At 35.6% G+C, this 19,187-nt stretch overlaps 3 protein-coding genes across 6 annotated transcripts; all 3 read right to left on the bottom strand.

Moving 5' to 3' along the window:
- Positions 1-1,650: 1,650 nt before the first annotated feature.
- Positions 1,651-6,847, bottom strand: LOC105959338 (AP-4 complex subunit mu). Its single transcript, XM_012983422.2, has 13 exons — positions 6,572-6,847; positions 5,767-5,861; positions 5,241-5,444; positions 4,762-4,878; positions 4,544-4,672; positions 3,879-4,005; positions 3,567-3,673; positions 3,366-3,470; positions 3,069-3,163; positions 2,726-2,813; positions 2,555-2,615; positions 2,369-2,442; positions 1,651-2,054 (listed from the first exon to the last, which is right to left on the bottom strand). The coding sequence occupies exons 1-13, from the start codon at positions 6,627-6,629 to the stop codon at positions 1,956-1,958; spliced, it is 1,359 nt and encodes a 452-aa protein (XP_012838876.1). The 5' UTR covers positions 6,630-6,847; the 3' UTR covers positions 1,651-1,955.
- Positions 6,848-7,159: 312 nt separating this feature from the next.
- Positions 7,160-10,244, bottom strand: LOC105959339 (AP-4 complex subunit mu). The gene is made up of 10 exons (XM_012983423.2): positions 9,719-10,244; positions 9,350-9,519; positions 9,044-9,170; positions 8,804-8,907; positions 8,600-8,704; positions 8,362-8,456; positions 8,119-8,206; positions 7,958-8,018; positions 7,786-7,859; positions 7,160-7,469 (listed from the first exon to the last, which is right to left on the bottom strand). The coding sequence occupies exons 2-10, from the start codon at positions 9,476-9,478 to the stop codon at positions 7,371-7,373; spliced, it is 882 nt and encodes a 293-aa protein (XP_012838877.1). The 5' UTR covers positions 9,479-9,519; positions 9,719-10,244; the 3' UTR covers positions 7,160-7,370.
- A 329-nt stretch (positions 10,245-10,573) lies between these two features.
- On the bottom strand, positions 10,574-19,004 carry ASG2 (transducin family protein / WD-40 repeat family protein). Of its 4 annotated transcripts, none has more exons than XM_012983419.2 (20): positions 18,643-19,004; positions 17,912-17,980; positions 17,577-17,654; positions 16,943-17,077; positions 16,739-16,846; positions 16,490-16,618; positions 16,143-16,258; positions 15,952-16,069; positions 15,693-15,798; positions 15,162-15,301; positions 14,909-15,079; positions 14,721-14,831; positions 14,291-14,402; positions 13,652-13,995; positions 12,944-13,034; positions 11,910-12,005; positions 11,591-11,661; positions 11,383-11,510; positions 11,028-11,139; positions 10,574-10,804 (listed from the first exon to the last, which is right to left on the bottom strand). In XM_012983419.2, the coding sequence occupies exons 1-19, from the start codon at positions 18,715-18,717 to the stop codon at positions 11,058-11,060; spliced, it is 2,280 nt and encodes a 759-aa protein (XP_012838873.1). In that variant the 5' UTR covers positions 18,718-19,004; the 3' UTR covers positions 10,574-10,804; positions 11,028-11,057. The 4 variants fall into 4 exon arrangements, with proteins under 4 accessions (XP_012838873.1, XP_012838874.1, XP_012838875.1 ...); XM_012983420.2 differs by having other exon boundaries at positions 10,574-10,796; positions 18,643-18,983; XM_012983421.2 differs by having other exon boundaries at positions 11,028-11,112; positions 18,643-18,983.
- Positions 19,005-19,187: the final 183 nt, after the last annotated feature.

Genomic DNA, 19,187 nt, shown 5'->3' with positions numbered 1-19,187 from the left:
GGGGCAAAAATATAATTTACCTTAAATACCATTCTTTAATTCCTTTCCAAAAAGTCATCTCTCTATGTATCAGGCCCGCGTCGACGTTTGTATGTCTTTGGCAACTTGGCATCGCCCACTTTATTTGACTAGAGTTGTCCTGCACTATCCCACCCATATTTTCCCCTTTAATTAATATTGAAGCTATATAAATAAATAAATAAATAAACAGTTTTCCTTCTAATGTTTCCCTAAAATATATCTTTTCATAATTTTTTGGGTGAATTAAAACCACTTTTCTAAATTAACTATTTACGAAAAAATTCCTCTTTTTTGAAAAATTAAATTTTCATGTGATTTGTAAATTTCCTATATCCACCTCCTTACAAAAGTTTGTTAGGGTAAGAAATTTACAAATTACTGAGGACGAATATAATTATGGAAAAAATGAGGCTTTTTTTTAATAGTGTAAATAAGTCTTATCTCAGTGGGACGGTTATTTTTGTTAGAATATAAACAAGAGTACTTAGAATTCTAAAACGACAATTATTTTGGCATGTGACTTTCTTAATATCCATGTGCCTAAAATTTTGAAACCATAAGAAAAAAAATAAAAAAGTTGCATGGCGAGTGTGTTTAAATTCTTGAATATTTTGATATATTTTGATCATTAATAAATACACTTGCCTTATTTGGTGAAGACCATATTGTAGTTTCATTGCACACCAAATGCAAGGACTTCTAACTCAATATCATATGCAGTGACCACATAAATGTTGGCAATGGATAAGATTTGTTGGTCCAAACTATTTATTCAATGAATGCAAACAAAAAAAAGTCTAACATACGGAAAGAAAAATAAAATAATAAAGAGAGCGCAGCATATTTTGGATAATCATTTAATAGGGGCGTTACGTCTGAATTATTGACATTATTAGAATGAAATGTCAAAAGGCGTTGGTCATACTTTTCTTCTGGTGTTAGATTTTGTTAGGAGGGATTAATTAATTACGTCTACCTTCCTACCTAATTATCAAAACTATAACTCAATACTTGTGAAATCACTTAAATTTACTCGTTCTGACATTTATTATCATTTACTTCTCGAGGGGTTGAGGAAAATAAACGAAATAATACTCCATTCTTCCCATTTTATTCGGTTTTCCGGCTAGTGCACACGTATTTAAAGAAAAAACTAATAAATGTGCATAAATTCTGAAAAAAAAAACCGTAATAAAATGACTAAAAACCCCCTTCTCACTAATTGTTTCGCGATTAAGACTCTCTTAATAAATTAAGAGTGGTAAGGGCAAGATTGAGAAAAGTAAAATAAATATTTCATTGAAATTCCGAACTCACAAAAAAAAAAAAGGGGAAAAATATCCTAAACAACAAATAAAATGGGAAGAAGGGCGTAGTAAAATCGAATAAATGATCAATCACAAAAAGTTAACAAAAAACAACAGTTAATAGTACATACGAAACAAATGGAGTGCCGTAACTGACCTACATTTCCCTTGTTTGTGAATACAAAACGACAATTCATGTATGTGGGACAATGCACTTCCACAAATCCATTATTTGTGAATGCATACACCCAAGCAAAACTTAAATATCTTAAAAGATGCATCAATAGTGAAACAAAGATTCTCTCTTAGGCACTCAAAACTCTTGAATAAACTAATGTGACCTCAATATCATGTTCTGAAGGTTATTGTAAATTGTACATGCAAATTGAGAAAGTCCAAATAGTGCAGATAGTACATGCAAATTGAGCAAGTCCGAGTAATGCAAATTGTACATGCTATAAGGCATCCAGCTTCCGTCATTGAGAAAGCCCCGATCGAAAAAGAAAGACGTATTGCAAGCATTAATCTAACGAGATATAACTCAAGAAACATTACACTAAACGGCAATAGAAATCGAAGCATAAAAAGGAAATGAATATAAACAACGGGGAAAAACCATGACAGCTGTCACATGCGAGCAACATAAGAATTAGCCTGAGTGACGTATCTCACCCAACGATACGGGTTGGAAGTTTTGGACTTCTTCGCAATCTGTAAATACTTCACCTGCATCGACACAAACCAGATTTTCGTTAAAATGCTTAACAGTTCAGTACTTAATACATTAAGGGCTCGTTCGGTTACATCTATTATTTGTAAATTCGGCCCCTCGTGTGCTAAGAGTTATATATACTCATTAATTGCGAAAGTTGAATTCATAAATCACACTCAGTTTGACAAGTTTTGAGGATTCAACACTGTTCTTGTGCCACATTTTTCATAGCGTTAAGCAATCGTAAAGATAAGTAGCACAGAAAGTGGAGAGTATGCATCCCATGCAATCATTTGGAATAAAGGAAGTATAACAATAACATATTTACCTCCAGCCTTGAAGGATTATACATAGGTATTGTGAAGGTCATACTGACGGGTCCAGCTTCTTTAGTGATATTTCCTGTGTGATCAAGCAATAATAACATGAAGGGAAATAATTCCCAGTTAATATAATGAGATAACATCATAGAGTGACGAAATCTGACATGAAATTTTCGACTCTATAATCATACCATGCAACTCCTGTGAAAAATTTAACTTTGCACGTAGAGTGTGTTCTGATCCCCCCACCATCTGTGAAACATGAGCAATTGCTTTAATACAAAGATACGAATAATAATAGTAATAAAAAAACTGGAGCTGAACTCATTGACTATTTATTCAACAGTGTGCAGTAGCATTACCTTCTTCACACTCCACTCGAGTCTCTTCTGTGATTCTTTGAAATCAGCATTCTGCCCAACTACTCCACGTTCCAAGTCAAAATTGACTCTGAAATATAATGGGGGGAATTTGTTATTTCGCACACAAATAAAGAGAGAAACTATATGAATCAGCAAAAGACAAATGTTACTCATTTCTCGGAACATCCTGGGGTACAAAGCTTTTAAGCTAGCTATTTGGGAAAAATCATAATAGGATCTAAATGGTAACAATGCAGCACTAAAGTATGCAGAGCAGCAATCATTATACAAGTGAGAAAATAATTAAATCTGGCAAAATCATAATGTTGAAAATGAGATTCACCTGGTTGTACATGCTGGCAATGGCATTTCTACTAAAACTGTATTGGCAGTGATGTTTGAAGGAAACTCGGCACGGATTTTCAAAATCACTTCAGCCTAGGATGGAAAGAGAAAAGAAAACATCAGGTGCTGACACTAAAAATGAGAGTGGAGGCAAGAATCCTGGAAACATATTATAGCTTCTCATTCTGGAAATACAACGATCTGAAGCCCATTAAGCCCAAAATCGGTTCTCTCCAATTAATGACTTTTACATCACAAAAACATCTAATGATAAAAAAAAAAAAACCTTATATACCTTGAGGGATCCCGCTTCTTCAATTAAGGTGTTAACAGTAAAGGGGGGCTTGAATTCCTGGGTAATACGATAATTCATGACAGGAAATTCGCCGTCTGGTGGTACCTAATTGACAAAAGATAGATGAAGATAGAACATTTTAAGAGGAAAAGAAAATCGAACAATGTATAGGAAGTTTGTAAACCATGGGGCAGTACTGACCAGACTCAATGTTTTATCAACCTCAAAATTGTCCATATGTACAGATTCATGAAAATTGCAATCGTCCAAAATAACTGCTCCTGACCCTGAAGAACCACTGTAGCCGCCTGCAGAGAAATCAGATTTTGCTTTGAAATAGACTTTCACAAACTCATACAGGTTGCTAGCCACAAGTTTAAGAAACATGATCTCCTAAAAAATTTCATGTATCAAATTTAGATACATGTTATACATCGACCCGCAAAAAAATATTGTTATTAATAGAAACAATAAACAATTTTGCTGTGCAGAATAGTGTAATCATGAGAATACCATAATTTGGTACCCCGCCTCTCCCGACGTATAGATCATCATTGAGAGCTAATTTGATCTCTGGGTTTCCAGTTAGATAACTCTTCATTTGAATGGTTCCATCAATTTCGGAAGTCAATACATATCCCTGTTCAGCATCAGTTTGACCTCGGTTTAATTCAATCTTTCAGCAAAGTAATAAATTAAAATAAAAAACACTCAAGATCAGATATATGAAATCATGTAACATAGAGTTAGGCGTAGAAAGATTAAGAAGCACAATGTTAGACCTATGCTGTTTCCTCTGTCCTGATAGGCTAGCAGCTTAACTTTTTATAACAAAAAGTAACTATATTTGACTCCATATACATTTTCCTACAAGTCCTGAAGATGGAGGAATGTAAATAAAATTCCCTCAGGTGATAAATAAATTATCTTATGCAATGAATTATCATATCCAACTTCAGGCACAACATAAGGCATATTGTCTGCAGCAAATTTTTGAATTAAAACATCATATGAATAACTAACATATAAAGAAAAAATCAATGAAATATATCGGAACATAAAAATTGCTTATGGGTCTGACAAGGTCTCTGCACTCACAGTTTCTCAAATAAAGTGAATGAAGAATTAGAACAAGAATAATTAGAACAAGTAATACAACGAACTGAAACTTCACTTACACTAGAGCTAAAGGTGACACTTATTTTCTCAATTATATCAACAAAGATTTCCTCCCTCTTTCTCCCCCCTGGTTCATTTGCCACAACAGATTTTGTAACTGCGGTCCCAGGCATTCGTTTGGTTCCTTGCTGCACGAAATAAAAAATTGCTGGCATCAGGATATCACATTCATAATCAGCCAGCTTAAACTATATACCAAAGCATAATAACTTAATACCATGAACAAGGATGCCGGACCAAGGGGAGGCAAACGTGCAGCATCAACCACAATTGGTTCATTGAATATATAAGACTTCAAAACTTCAGTCGATGTCGTTTGAACATAGCCAAAATCCTGCAAACAGAACAACACACATGGGCACATAAACCACCAAAAAAATTACAGCCAGGATAGTGTGAATGCACAAGTTGTCACCAGAGAAAAATCATCAAATGTCCTAAAAAACATTATATGGGATGTTATTCTACAACAAAAATCGGACTAGATTTAATTTTAATAATGGGGCATTGCCTTCTAGGCTGTTTATGATTGACATATTACTTGAATGTTAATTCTAACAAGCAAAAGTTCAAAGAAAGATAGCCGTTAAATACCAATCCATCAAATAAAGAACAATGTACAAGGATACAAAGTAAAAAAGGTGAACATGCTATGGTTGAGGGAAATGCAACAAGCACTTATTCAATAATACTTACTATGACTTCATCAAGCAGCTCATACACAAGTACAAAATTTTTTCGTAAGGATTCTTCGTTAAGAACACCAAGATAATCTTTGATGACGCGTGCAATCCTCTGCAGAAGTTCCAGAGCTAAGGAAGGGGACAAGTTGATCCTTGTGGTTGCAACAAAAAGCAGGCCAACCACCTTCACATGAAAGTAGTTTACACCATCTAGATTCTGTCGAAATGATGTGGAAGAAAATAAAGTTAGTCCCAGCGCTCGACTCATTTGTTATGTAGTACAATGCAAGTCATTAAAAAATGTAGCGAAAAAAATATAAATGGATTGGAATAATAATTCCCAATGATAGAACAATTCACTTCACAAAGTAGAATGCCAAATTATGAAATATACGAGTTTAATTCACAACATTTTTCTTACAAATGCACACCATCATAGAAATGAAGAAACAAAACATCCATGCTAATCATGTGGTCTGAGATGTTAAATTTAACATCGCTCGCTGCTGTTGGTGAATAAAAAGGTAGGAAATACCCACAAAGACAGGAGGAGCTTCCTCTTTGCCATCTTCCTTCCAGAACTTCACTTTGCGGAAAAATATCTCTGCACTTCCTTTCTGTACATCACTACGATCTGCATCATAGGCAACATTACACTCAGGAAGAAATAAAGTTTCGAAGGAAGCAAAATTAAATGGAAACCAATCAGAAAAGGATAACAAATTACAAAACAATCTAAAGGAAACTTTGTGATTGCCAAATTTCTATTGAGTTGACCTATCATTTTGAGACCTAATCTTCGTTTACAGAGGAAACTCTGTGATTTCTAGAGGAACCAAAGTAAAAACATTGAATATATAGTTTTATACGAAAGCTCGATACCAGGATAATTTCAATGCATGTCCTTTAAATCTCCTAACAAATCCCAGAAACTACCAAAAATATATATACCAATGTAAAATCTCCTCAATCAGATATCTAGCAACAGTGGAAGTCGAACTAATGCCAGCTTTAGGTTACAGATCTCCAAACCATTAAGAGAATTAACTCAATTAATTTCAGGAAGAAACATATAACTAAGATCGTCTTCCTTCAGTAAGCTCAATCAGCGAAAACCCCAAAAAAATTGCGAAAGAAATGAAGGTAAGGAGAAATAAGTCCTAATCAACACAATACTGAAGAATTAGAGAAAAAGGATGAAGAAGAAAAATCGAACGAAAGCAAACACAATACTGAAACAATGCACGTAATTCTTCTATTTCAACAAGAACATCAGTAATTTGGGGATAGATGATCTACACAGCGTGCGAGGAGAGAGAGAGAGAGAGAGAGAAATGAGCGTACAGTCTCGGAAAACGATGTTGTCGCCTCTCTGTGATAGCACGAAGAATTGAGAGATCATTGATACGATGAAGACGATGATCAACAGCTACCACCAAAACCTCGCCTGTATTAAGAGAGCTCTGTTGAATTCTAGATCGACTGATTGAAGAAATTTCTCATTGTCTTTGAAGGCGAAATTTTGCAATTTGGCCCCCTAAAAGTTATGTTTTCATATATAACACCTCTATATTTTAATAAAACAAAACTTCACCCATCTTAGTGCATAAATAAGTCCATAATGGAAAATTTTCAAATCGCTCAAAGTTAAATGATTTTGTTTTTTTTTTTTTGAGAGACAAAGTTATTTCATTAAATTAAAATCCACAATAATGAGATCATTGTGTTACAAGGTTAAAATTTATTTTAAAAAATCAACATATATATTTATTTATTTTAGTTTATTGCGATGAATTGAATATTAGTGTAGCATTTTTTAGTCACGTTGTGCACGATCTCCTTTTTATTTTTTATTTTTATTTTATTTTTTCTCAAAAAACATTCACCTAATTGTGATGAATCAATCCATGGCAAACGTAAAAAGATGCTCGATTCCGAGACTTCAAACAAGATCGTTTTCGTTATTGCTAGTGTCGAAAACAGTTCTAAGAGATGCTACAATGTAATACAAAAACCTCTACAGTATTCCATTTGTAATAATAATATTCGCATTCTAATAACTCAAGAAATATCAACAGAAATCGAAGAAATAAAAAGGAAACGAATATAAATACGGGGAAAATATAAACCACGACCGCTATCATCATACATGAGCAACATAAGAATTAGCCTGAGTGACGTATCTCACCCAACGATACGGGTTGGAAATTCCGGTCTTCTTTGCTATCCATACACTCTTCACCTACATCAAACAAAACTTTATTTTTCAGACAAGCCCTTAAGTAAAAAAACAATAGCAACCAGATTTTCCTTAAAATGAATGAAATAGTATACATCTCCAGGAAATTAAAAAGAAAATGGAAATTTAGTTGACACCGAAAATAGGGAGTAGTAATCACATCTCATTTTGCCTTTAAACCGTTTCGTTTTATTTTATCAATTAATTCCAAAAGTTGAATTCATAAATCACGCTCGACGGTAACACGTTTTGAGATCAAACTAACATATAAATAAATGGAGCCATAGCGAATAACAAGGCGGAATGCAACACTATTTACCTCCAGCCTTGAAGGATTATAGTTAGGTATTGTGAAGGTCATACTCACGGGCCCGGCTTCTTTACTGATATTTCCTGTGTTATCGAAGCAACAATCAATAGCATGAATAATAATTCATCAGGCAAAAATACTAAGAAATGAATTATATGATCAAGCAACTCTATAACCATACCATCTAACTCTTGTGAAAATTTTAACTTTGCACGTAGAGAATGCTCTGACCCCCCGACAATCTGTTAAACACCGGCAGTTATTAGGCACTTTGTCAAAGATACAAGTAACTATAATAATCGATACGCCAAATAAAAAAAGAAAAAAAAAAAAAAGCAATACTTTCTCCACACTCCATTCGAGTCTCCCCTGTGATTCGTTGAAATCGGCATTCTGCTCAACTATTCCACGTTCCAAGTCAAAATTGACTCTGAAATACAATTCGAAGAGTTTGGTATTTCATATGCAAATTAAGAAACTAAATGAATCGTTAAACCACCAAAATATGCAGAGCAGAAATCATGATACAAAGTGAGAAAATAATTAAATTTGGCCAAAATCGTATTTTTTAAACCGAAAATTCACCTGGTTGTACATGCTGGCAACGGCATTTGTACTAAAACTGTGTTGGCAGTTATGATTGAAGGAAACTCAGCACGGATTTTCAAAATCACTTCAGCCTAAGATGAAAAGAGAAAATTAAACTTAATAGTTTTGTTATAATCTTATACAACGTAACCATCTGAAGCTCGTTAAGCTATAACCAGATTTTCTCAAATTAATCACCCCAAAGATATCTAAGTGGTCAAAAAACCCTATATACCTCAAGTGATCCCGCTTCTTCAATTAAGGTGTTAATAATAAACGGAGGCTTGAATTCCTGGGTAGTGCGATAATTCATGACAGCAAATTCTTCATCGGGTGGTACCTAATTGACAAAAGACAGATCAAGAATATAATATTAAAGAGTGAAAAAAAAAAGAATCCCAGAAGAACAACAACCATTGACAGAGTAAGCACTACTGACCAGACTCAATATTCGATCAACATCAAAACGATCCATACGTACAGATTCGTGGAAATGGCAATCATCCAAAATAACTGGTCTCATCCGTGAAGAACCACTATAGTCTGCTCGAAAAAAACAGATTAAAGACTTGAGTTCAAGAAAAACGACATACAATTTTCAAGAATCGTATTCATATAGACTTTATACATTGACATGCAAATAAGTGATGTTAGCGTAATATCGCCTTTATGAGCATACCATTATTTGGTAGTCCGCCTTTTCCAATGTATAGCTTATCGCTGAGAGCTAGTGCAATTTCTTGATTTCCAGTTAAATAACTTTTCGTTTGAATGGTTCCATCAATTTCAGAAGTCAATACACAACCCTGTTCAGCATCAGTTTGACCTTGGCTTAATTCAATTTTTGAGCAACATACTAAATGAAAAAAAAACAAATAAACAAAATCTCTATTGAAGAAGGAAAAATAAATTATTGTATCCAAAAATTCGAAAGCACTGAAAAAAAAAGCATAGGTCATTGAATGAAAGGAAAAGTATGACTTACGGTAGAGCTGAAGGTGACACTTATCTTCTCAATTATATTAACAAAGAGTTCATCCCTCTTTCTACCTCGACGCTCGGCGGATTCTGTAACAGGTGGTGCTTCCTCTTTGCCATCTTCTTTCGAAGACATTACTTAAACTTCGCGGAAGAATCTCTCCGCACTTCCCCTTTCTGTAAACAACCACGATTTGCAGCGTTGAAACACAATTTTAGAAGCAAGAGTAAAATGGAAACCAAAAAAAAGAAGATCAACATCTATTACAGATTCAGAGTTGACTGATCATGCCAAAAATATTATTATTTGAAAATACTGTAATACCCTTACTTATGAAAAGAAAAAATAAGACACAAGGCTCACTTCACGCTTTACCTTTGGTGCTTCCTCTCCCTCTTCTTCAATCTCTTCTTCCTAATTTGCTAGCCTCCCTCCGGCTGCCATGCCGGAAAACGCCGCTACATCCACACCCGCAATTCCGCCTCCGATTTCGACACGTAAATTTCGATTGTTCCCCTTAAATTCGACACCTCCCTGTGATGTCGAAATTTAACATGCACATATCGAAATTTTTGAATTCGATCTACAAACATAACTCGAATTTTCTGCAATATTTCGACACTTAAACACTTAAGTGTCGAATTAAAAATTGACATTTGTGAGGCGGCAATGGAGGACTTCTTTTCCGGCGGCGATGGAGGACTTCTTTTTTCGACGGCTATGGATAACATATTTTACGGTGCCGACGGAGGGATTATTTTCCGGCGGTGGAGGCGGCGACACAAGCTTCATCGGTGTGTGGGCGAATTCTCGGCGATTCCGGTGAGCTTGAAGTCCGTGTCGTCTGGTTGTGGTCTTGTGTGTAGGAGGAATTGGCTTTTAGGTCCTCTTTCAATAACATGAGTTGGGAGGGTAATATTTTGGTATTTGATATAGGTTGGTCTTCCTCTTAGAATTTTTCCGCTTGCAAATAGCCAGCCCCTATTTTCAAACTACGATTTTAACACAATTACTTAATTTAATACCGTTTTTTTTTCTCCCAAATTTACCCTTACAAAGTTGAAACTTGAATGGCAAACGTTCTTCATAAAATGTGTTCCAAGTTCTAACATAAGTCAATGGTGCATATCTAAGTTATCTAACAATCGAAAATAAGTAAATAGCCGACGCACATACACGCGTATGAACCACGACCTTGTACTATAACACACGCACACACACACGAACACGAACACAAAAGAGACTTAGAGCGTCTGGCATAATTAAATCGATAAAATAATTATCAACAGTAAGTTTGAGCAACGAACAAATGATATAATACATCTCTCTCTCTCATGAAAACAGTGGGAGATTGTAGTAGCCACTGCTGTATTTCTGTACACAAAAAAAACTTTACATCACCAGTCCAGTGGATTCACAAACTTCAGCAAGGCTCTTTAAATCATCGACTTCCCTGTCATACTGAACCAATCAAAAATATATCTCGTTAAAAAAACATGCGCACGAGATTAACGGGATACGCTAGTCTTCCAAAACGGTAAACTGATAAACATAGTAAGAGGTCAAATCAAATTCAGGACTTCTAGAATCATATATACGAAAATTGATTTTTCTTTTTTGGACAAAAATAATATCAGACCTAAAATGAATGTAGAAACAATAAGTAAATAAATAAATATGGTACCTATAGCCGAATACAGTGAGAAGAACTATATCAGCTTTGCGTGCACTCAAATGGATGGAAACTTCCTTCAGCAAACTCGTGCATCCTGAAACGTTCAAGTATCTCAAAAGGCCTGAAACGAGAATAAATGTTTGAATAGAAAATTATGGTCAAATTCAACAAGAGGACGGATTTAATAAAATTGAGCAGGTGTAAACTAAGGGGGAGCTAATTAGTAGCATATGCTATATGCATAATGTCCCACATCAGAAAAAGAAAAGAAAACGACACCCAAAAGCAAAAGCGCAACAATAACACAAAAGACAACAAAAATAAAGTAAGGGCAGAGTTAAATATAGAGAGTCATAATACATACAGAATTGTTTCACGAGTACGACATAATCTGCGCTGATTGCCCTCCATAGCATCTAATACATTTGAAGTCTCTGGTCCAGCTGCTCCACCAGCCACAATGGAGGCGACTGGGGAATTTGGAGACCAGATCTGCATCCAATATAGTGGTGAATGAGATACCATTCCTTATAGAGATATAACTAACCGAAATATATATAACCCTTTCCCACCTTTATCGTGCTATCAATTCCACTAGTTGCAATAACACAATCATGTGGATGGCACTGTATACAGTTGACAACTGCAGATGGTAAGAATAAAGGCATTAGAAAATCATAAATACAATTAAATGAAGAACATAATCCAAACTATTTTTGTATTAGTTGTTCCAAATTCAATAAGCTTCACAACTTGCACCTAAAATTTGGTTCGCTGTGAGGAAGAGAACAAAGCTATACACAATACTATTCTGGGAATACAATTATACCGAGGGGCGGACATGTGTGTGTGTGTGTGTGTGTTGGGGGGGGGGGGGTATAGTTACTTTACCAGCATCATCTCCATGTAACATCTTTATTAAGCGGCCGGTTTTCTTTTCCCAGATAAACCATCTACCATCGTCACTTCCGCTGGCAATGTATTCACCTGGATACAATAAAAAAATCAACATAATACTATAATAAAATGCAATCTTCAAAGGGAGTTTCACTAAGGGATCAACTTTTCAGTTGTGTTTAGCCACGAATGACATTCCAAGTAAGGGTTCATTTAGATCTTACATTTGCTTGAGGGGAAAGTACAGGAAAATTCTGTTTGTTCTCATATTTATATTTAAGGGTAAATTACACACACCCCCCTGAGGTAAGCTTAAATAACTGTAAGGTCCCTGTGGTATCGATAATTACACTTAGCCCCCTGAAACGTAGTCAGAAACTCTAATGGGAAAATGAATTGGATACGTTATTCCGATAGGGTTCTAACGGACTATTGGTTTCAGAAAGTGGTGGAGACAACAAAGAGTTATGGGTGATTTAAGAAATGTTCGGGAATGTTCGGGGAGCCATGTCACCCCATAGCTCTTTGTTGTCTTCACCACTTTCTGAAACCAATAGTCCCTTAGAACCCTATCGGAATAACGTATCCAATTCATTATCCCATTAGAGTTTCTGACTACGTTTCAGGGGGCTAAGTGTAATTATCGATACCACAGGGACCTTACAGTTATTTAAGCTTACCTCAGGGGGGTGTGTGTAATTTACCCTATATTTAAATATTTCACCGGAAATGTTATGAGAGTCTAAAAATGATTAAAAAATTAGATAAAAGAAATCACATGGTCAATGAAGTCGAGAAAATTTATCATTCATGCCGAGTAAAAAGATTTAGAAATGATCCGGACACTAAACGACAGGAGTACAAAGGTATCTTCCTGTCTTTCTCTAGTTTCATACATTACTGAGCATTCAGTATAATAAATATAATGGTGAAAGCTGCCTTGGGCAGAAAACACACACATATTTCCCTTTCTTTGTTTATTGCACAAGTATGATCCAGAAAGGTTGCATGTAAGATCTTGAACATACCTCTCTGGCCAATAAAACTAGCTTGTTTTATATCAGTGCCTATATTACAATGACCAACATATCTCTGCTTCATATCTACCGCCATCTCAGGCTGCAACAGAACATTAATTTGTTAAGATAATCTGGCGACAATATACTGCATTTTAAAAATGAAATCAGCAAAAGAATCATAAGCATTTCAATGTTGGAAGCATATATATATATATATATATATATATATATATATATATATATATATATATATATATATATATATATATATATATATGATTATCAAACGTGATATAATACCTAAAATAATTCTAAATTTATGAAGGAAATAAGTATAGAAAATATTATGTTTCTGAGTAACACACAAAAGGTGAAGTGGCTTTATATAACTACAAGATAGAAATGAAAGGAAATTCCAAATACAAAAGAGCACAGTATTTAAGACTTATTGACAACAGTGAGAAACAAACACATGATAATTCACTCACAAAAACCAAAAACCAAAAACTGCACTACCAACCACAGAATTCTACGAATACACACAAAGTTGCAAACAGTGACCCAGGAAGACGCCACTAACACACCGCATGAACCATGATGGTATATCTAATAAAAAACAACATAATGGCCATCAAACAGTTCAATGCACAAACACACAACAGATGATATGAGAAAAAATCAAAATTATTTTTTTGGGTAAAACATAGAACCAGAAACCTGGTAAGGAGCTTCATTTTCACACGACAATAGAGGCCATTCACTAGATCCATTCGGCCTCTCAGTTTCCACAGCTGAATCACCTATCCTGTGAATCCTCAGATTTAAGTTTCTCGGGAGAACATCAGAGTCAACATCATACCCTCCTTCAGTAGATATTGATGTGTCAAAATCCAATTCCAGCTCTTCATCATATTCAGAGTCTTCTCTTTCAGGTCCATCTATTGAAGCATCATTGTCTCCTTCGGAATGATAGATTATGTCACTCAAAGAAAGCACTCTTCCTGCCCGATAGCTTGCCTTGGTTCCTCTATCACTCTCTGTGTTAGCTTTGTCAGCTTCAGCTATAAGTCAAGGGCACAATATTACATATCTAGAGGTGTACCTAATGAAAAGTTACCGCTAGCAAACAGATCCCACACCATGAGAAGTGAAGTTAGCAATTCTAGTGAAGAATGGACTTCAAAAGGATTTCCCACTCCATTTATAGACATATATTTTATTTAAGTTTTCATAATTGCATTGACTATTGATGGAGCAGTTTGATATCTTAAGCTTGGAGATAAAATTCAAAACAGAGTCACTTTGAAGTACTAAAAAATGTTCAAGATATCAACAAGAACAACAAGTATTGCGAACCTGCAGCAACATTCTTCTTAATACTCTCCACCCTCTCCATAATTTCAGAATCAGTTGGAGCTAGAGACCGGGATGTAATAGCAAATTCCAACGCTTCCTTATGTTTTTCCAACTGCAATGACCAAAAAACCAGAGCCATCAACATAAGACCCAGACGTAGCATACAGTAAATTCTCTTCAAAATGCAGCACGGATCCTATGTGATCAAGTATAAGTCAAAGGTCACACTAAGTCAATCGTTACGACAGATCAACCCATGTAACAGTCAGAAAAGTCAAGTCAGAAAACGTATATGACATGGGACGTCAGTCGTGGAATCTTGCCGACAAGACAGTTGCAGATCAAATCTGACCAATTCCACGTCTAGAAATTGTTCTAAAATTATTGGATTAGTTAAAGACTGTTAGGCATCAGACTGCCATTCAGTTACCAAGAGAAGTGCTTCAGCCATGCAAATCAGTGCCCTGGTTGAAGAAGGATTAATAATCAGAGCTCTATGACAGTCCCTGATAGCCATGTGCGAGTCACTTTTCCACCTCCGCTGTAAGAAAGAATAAAAAAGATTAACTGATAGAGGAAAGCAGCTAGAGCAAATGAAGCTGGATAATAAATTCCAACCTTGAGCAACAAGGATGCACGTATACACAAACACTCCTGCATGAGAGTTGGCCCAATTTCATGACCATGGCCATCCAAAACTTCATTACAAGCCTCAATTCCATAATAATAATCTGTGTCTGTTTTTAATGATTTTTCAGCAATCTGAACTAATTTCTTGCACCTATCAAGCTTAAATAGAGAAACACAACCATGCATCAGCACTCAAAATTATGAGCTCGCATATCAACATAAAGCAGAAAAGAGTGCATACTCCTGCTTTATTTGTCCGAGGAAAACCATTTGAGGATACACCAGAACGAGATGAATGCATTTCTACTCCACGTAGTAGGGGACTCGAGCTGATACGATTCGAGACATCCCCCGAAGAATACCTCATTGTACTCCCAGAATCTGTTGAAAAAGAAACTATTAGTGCGCAGTGATAATAGTTTCAGACATCATGGCAGTCTGATTCTAGATTAGATAGAAAATATTACCTTTACATAAATTCTAATTCGAAATTTGAAGTAGCTTAGAAAAACATAGCATATAGTAGTACACCATACAAAATGGATATATAAAGGGTAAATTAAAAACACCTATAAATTACCAAAAAAAAACTCTTGCTTGCAGAATTACATTTACCCCCTCAAACTGGAGTCAGAAGTTTTAATAAAAATGGTTAAATGTAGACCTCATTTTCTCTGATAGCATTTTAGATAGAAACATAGTTGAGGCCACGAATAGTGGTTCAATAGATGATGAAGAAAGGGAACACTGAAAATGAAGAGACAATATATACCAAGATTGACGTCCATCAGGTAAACATGCTCCCCACTATAACTAAGAAGAACCTCCTCTCCATTAGGACTAAAAGTGACGTGAGTGAGATGCAAGCTAGAACGACCCTGGCAAGAAAGATGCGACCATAAAATTGCCACAAGTCAGCTTTTGCTCCAGAACTCACAGAATAAATTCATAACAGAGACACGTCACCAAATCTACAATGTATATATATATTATATATACATATATATCATTATATTGTATCATGGACTTACAAGGTCAGAGAGATGCATCGGGCAAAAGTAGTTCACACAAGGAGGTGGCTGCAACTTGTACTGACTAGATGATAGTGGGGGCAGCATTCGTCTGTCATACAAACGCGCAAATGTATCACTGCAATCATTAAGCACAGTAATTAGTGGATGCACCATAATAATAGGATACAACTGAAGTAACTATAAGGTACCTGCCACCAACAAGAAGTAAATGAGGCCTAGTGGAACTGATATCGAAAGACTTCAGAGCAAGGGACTGCTTAGGAGGATCTGCTAATGATTTCTTAGCTCCCAAACGCAAATCAAGCTGCAATCAAGTAGTACGCATGGCCAAATTAAAAAGTGGCAAAAGAAGATATGTTGGGAATGTCTGTTGCAAACAAAACTGACAGGAAGAATATCCTAGGTTTCAGTTTTTCGGCATTTGAAACAAGACTTCCAACTTTTTTATTTTCCAAATTTTATTCAAGAAAGCGAGTGATTTGCTGTGGGAAGAACAAGAAGGGGAAAAACAAGTATGCAAGGAGTAAGAACTCACAAGGATATTGCGACATTCTTGATGAGAGGACCCCGCAGGAGGACAAGAATCACCCTCACGGAAATCATGCTGCCTCAATGTCCCGTCTTCACTGGCACTCCAGACCACATTAGGGTTTCCGACCTCCACCTAGAACAAGAAACATATATTTACAAGCAGCGAACACATTGACAACATATAATCAATTACGAGACAGAACAAGGAGTTCACATTAAAAATAATATATAAAAAAATAAAGAAGTAGCTTACAGCTAATTTTTTAACCCTCCTTGTATGACACTGAAACACTGCTGACGGGCTGATAGCTCTCTCCTCCAGTCCACTCTTCCTCAAACGGGACAAATTGAAGAGGCGCACCTACGATGAACAGATATGACCTTAACTAAGGAATTATAAACCACTCAAAGTGAAAAGTTCGCACAAATTCATAATCTGATAACATGAATACCTTACCTCGGCATCAGCCGCCCCAGAAACAACTAGTTCATCTGAAGTTTCAGGGACGAATTTTGCACAGAAAATGTTAGCAGAATGACCAGTCTCAATGGATTGCATAAGTTTCCGGCTAGAATAGGACCAAATATTAAGCTGCAACAGATGCAACATTTCTAATTTTCAATAATAGGTAAACATTGATACAGTTATATCAATAAGTCAGGTTCATGGGCCACCAGAATAAAAAAATAGCCATGGAACAAAACTATTCATAAGAACAAAGTGATCACGTCAATAGTAGCAATTGTCATTATTACATCTTCCTTGAAACATAAAGAAATATAACACACACAACTAGGTCAGCATTAAGAAAAACCACTCTCATGTATATGTTGTAATTTGAAGTATCGCCTTTATGCACACAAAAATAAGTATGTTACCGTACTAGTAATCTTCAACCTTCATATATAAAATACAAGACCAGGCAACCACTGTAATAACCTCATATATTTGAGTGAATATGCATATAAGGTTATGTTCATCACTAATTCACTTAAATAGTATACTCATGTATAATTAGACTAGGCAACCACTGTAATAAACTCATATGTTTGGGTGAATATGCATATAAGGTTATAGTATATATTCGTACTTGTGTGTCATCAGATCCTGATATCAACAGTGAACCTTCTGAATTCCAAGCTATAGTATTCACACATCCACGGTGACCCTGTAAAACAAAAACGTCCCGGAAAAAAGGACATTCAGATTGTGGCAGGTAACCAACAACGAAATCGAAGAGCGGATACAAGGATGCTGATTTCAAGCAATGCCATTAAAGTACACATAAGCAACTCAATATGGCAGAAACTACAGACCTCAGTAACTATTTCTAACAACAAAAAAATACCAAAAAAACATTTATGAAGGGATAAAATCCATTGAATGAAGTGGCCTCTAAGTACAAGGAAAATGCATATACATTACCTCCAGTTCTCTTTCCAGGGTCAGCCTTCGCACAAGTGAGGAGTGCATTTGGAGATCGTTATTAAAATCCTGAAAATGAAAGGACGGAAAAGTAAGTGCTCTAAAATCTCAAGCCAATAATATTGAAGTATGATAACAAATTATCGTAGTAGTCCCACAGAGAAGTAATCAACAGTAGTATTAAAAAAAAAAGTCCAATGCAAAGGTTCTATTATTGCTCGATGCATCAAATAAGACTTAAAATTAGATGATTTCTAACGGTTTGAGAAAATAATCTGCAAATCCCCATATCCACCTGCCCAAGTGCATAACCATTAACATCATCGGGCCATCCCACCAAGTGCTACTTCCCTAAATGGAACGCTCTAGAAATGTATACATTTTCCCAGCACAACATTGAGCATCATCACATATTCAAAAAAAAAAAAAAAAAAAAACAATCAAACCAGACATTATTATTATGTTGCCTTCATTCTCGCATTCCCCACCCCCAATAATTTATGCAAAACGTACTGTTATCAGAGGAAACCCCTAAGTGACACAAATATATACATATATCGCCCAGTAATCATAACTCACAACTCTAGCGAAATTCGTAAAATCATAGTAAAACGCAATCAAACAAAGAATATACGAAACAAAACCATTCTGAAATCCATTACAAAAAAAATAAAAAATAAAAAAAAACAACCGAATAAAATTGATGATCGAGGGAGAGAATAGAAACAGACATGGTGAGCGCGGAGAGTGCGGCTGTTAATCAAGTCAGTGATGTTGCCGTCGTGAAAGCAGATGGAGTAGTCCATCTCAGACAAACCAGCGGCGAAGATCGTCGGTTCTCAGCTCACTATCGTACGCCAGTTGGAATTTCTCAATTTTTTCACGAACAATACCCTCGTCTGTATGCGCTATAGATACATACATTGTGTGTATATATATATGTACAACTGAGACACGTGTAGACAACTTGAAGCCGCTTTGTTGCTCACTCAGCCCATCAAATTTCCGATTACGCACAGTCAGCTGATTCGTTCCCAAATCCCATTGATTGATATAGTAATTAATTTGGCCTATATTAAACCGGACCGAACACAAAACAGGACAAGGTATAACCCGGGTTAAATCCGAGTTTTTATTTTTATTTTTTTAATTACTTTATTAATTTTAATATTTCTAAATATATATTTTCTAATGAAATGCTATTTACGGTTAGAAAATTGATATTTGCGGTTTATAACAAAACCTCCAAAACTTTTCAAGAAAATCCAAAAACCCC

Source organism: Erythranthe guttata, chromosome 14 (assembly GCF_056151865.1).
Source record: "Erythranthe guttata isolate IM_541 chromosome 14, IM_541, whole genome shotgun sequence".
Lineage (NCBI taxonomy): Eukaryota > Viridiplantae > Streptophyta > Magnoliopsida > Lamiales > Phrymaceae > Erythranthe > Erythranthe guttata.
Note: the sequence above shows the minus strand (reverse complement) of the source record. Positions and strands in the feature narration are given on the sequence as shown.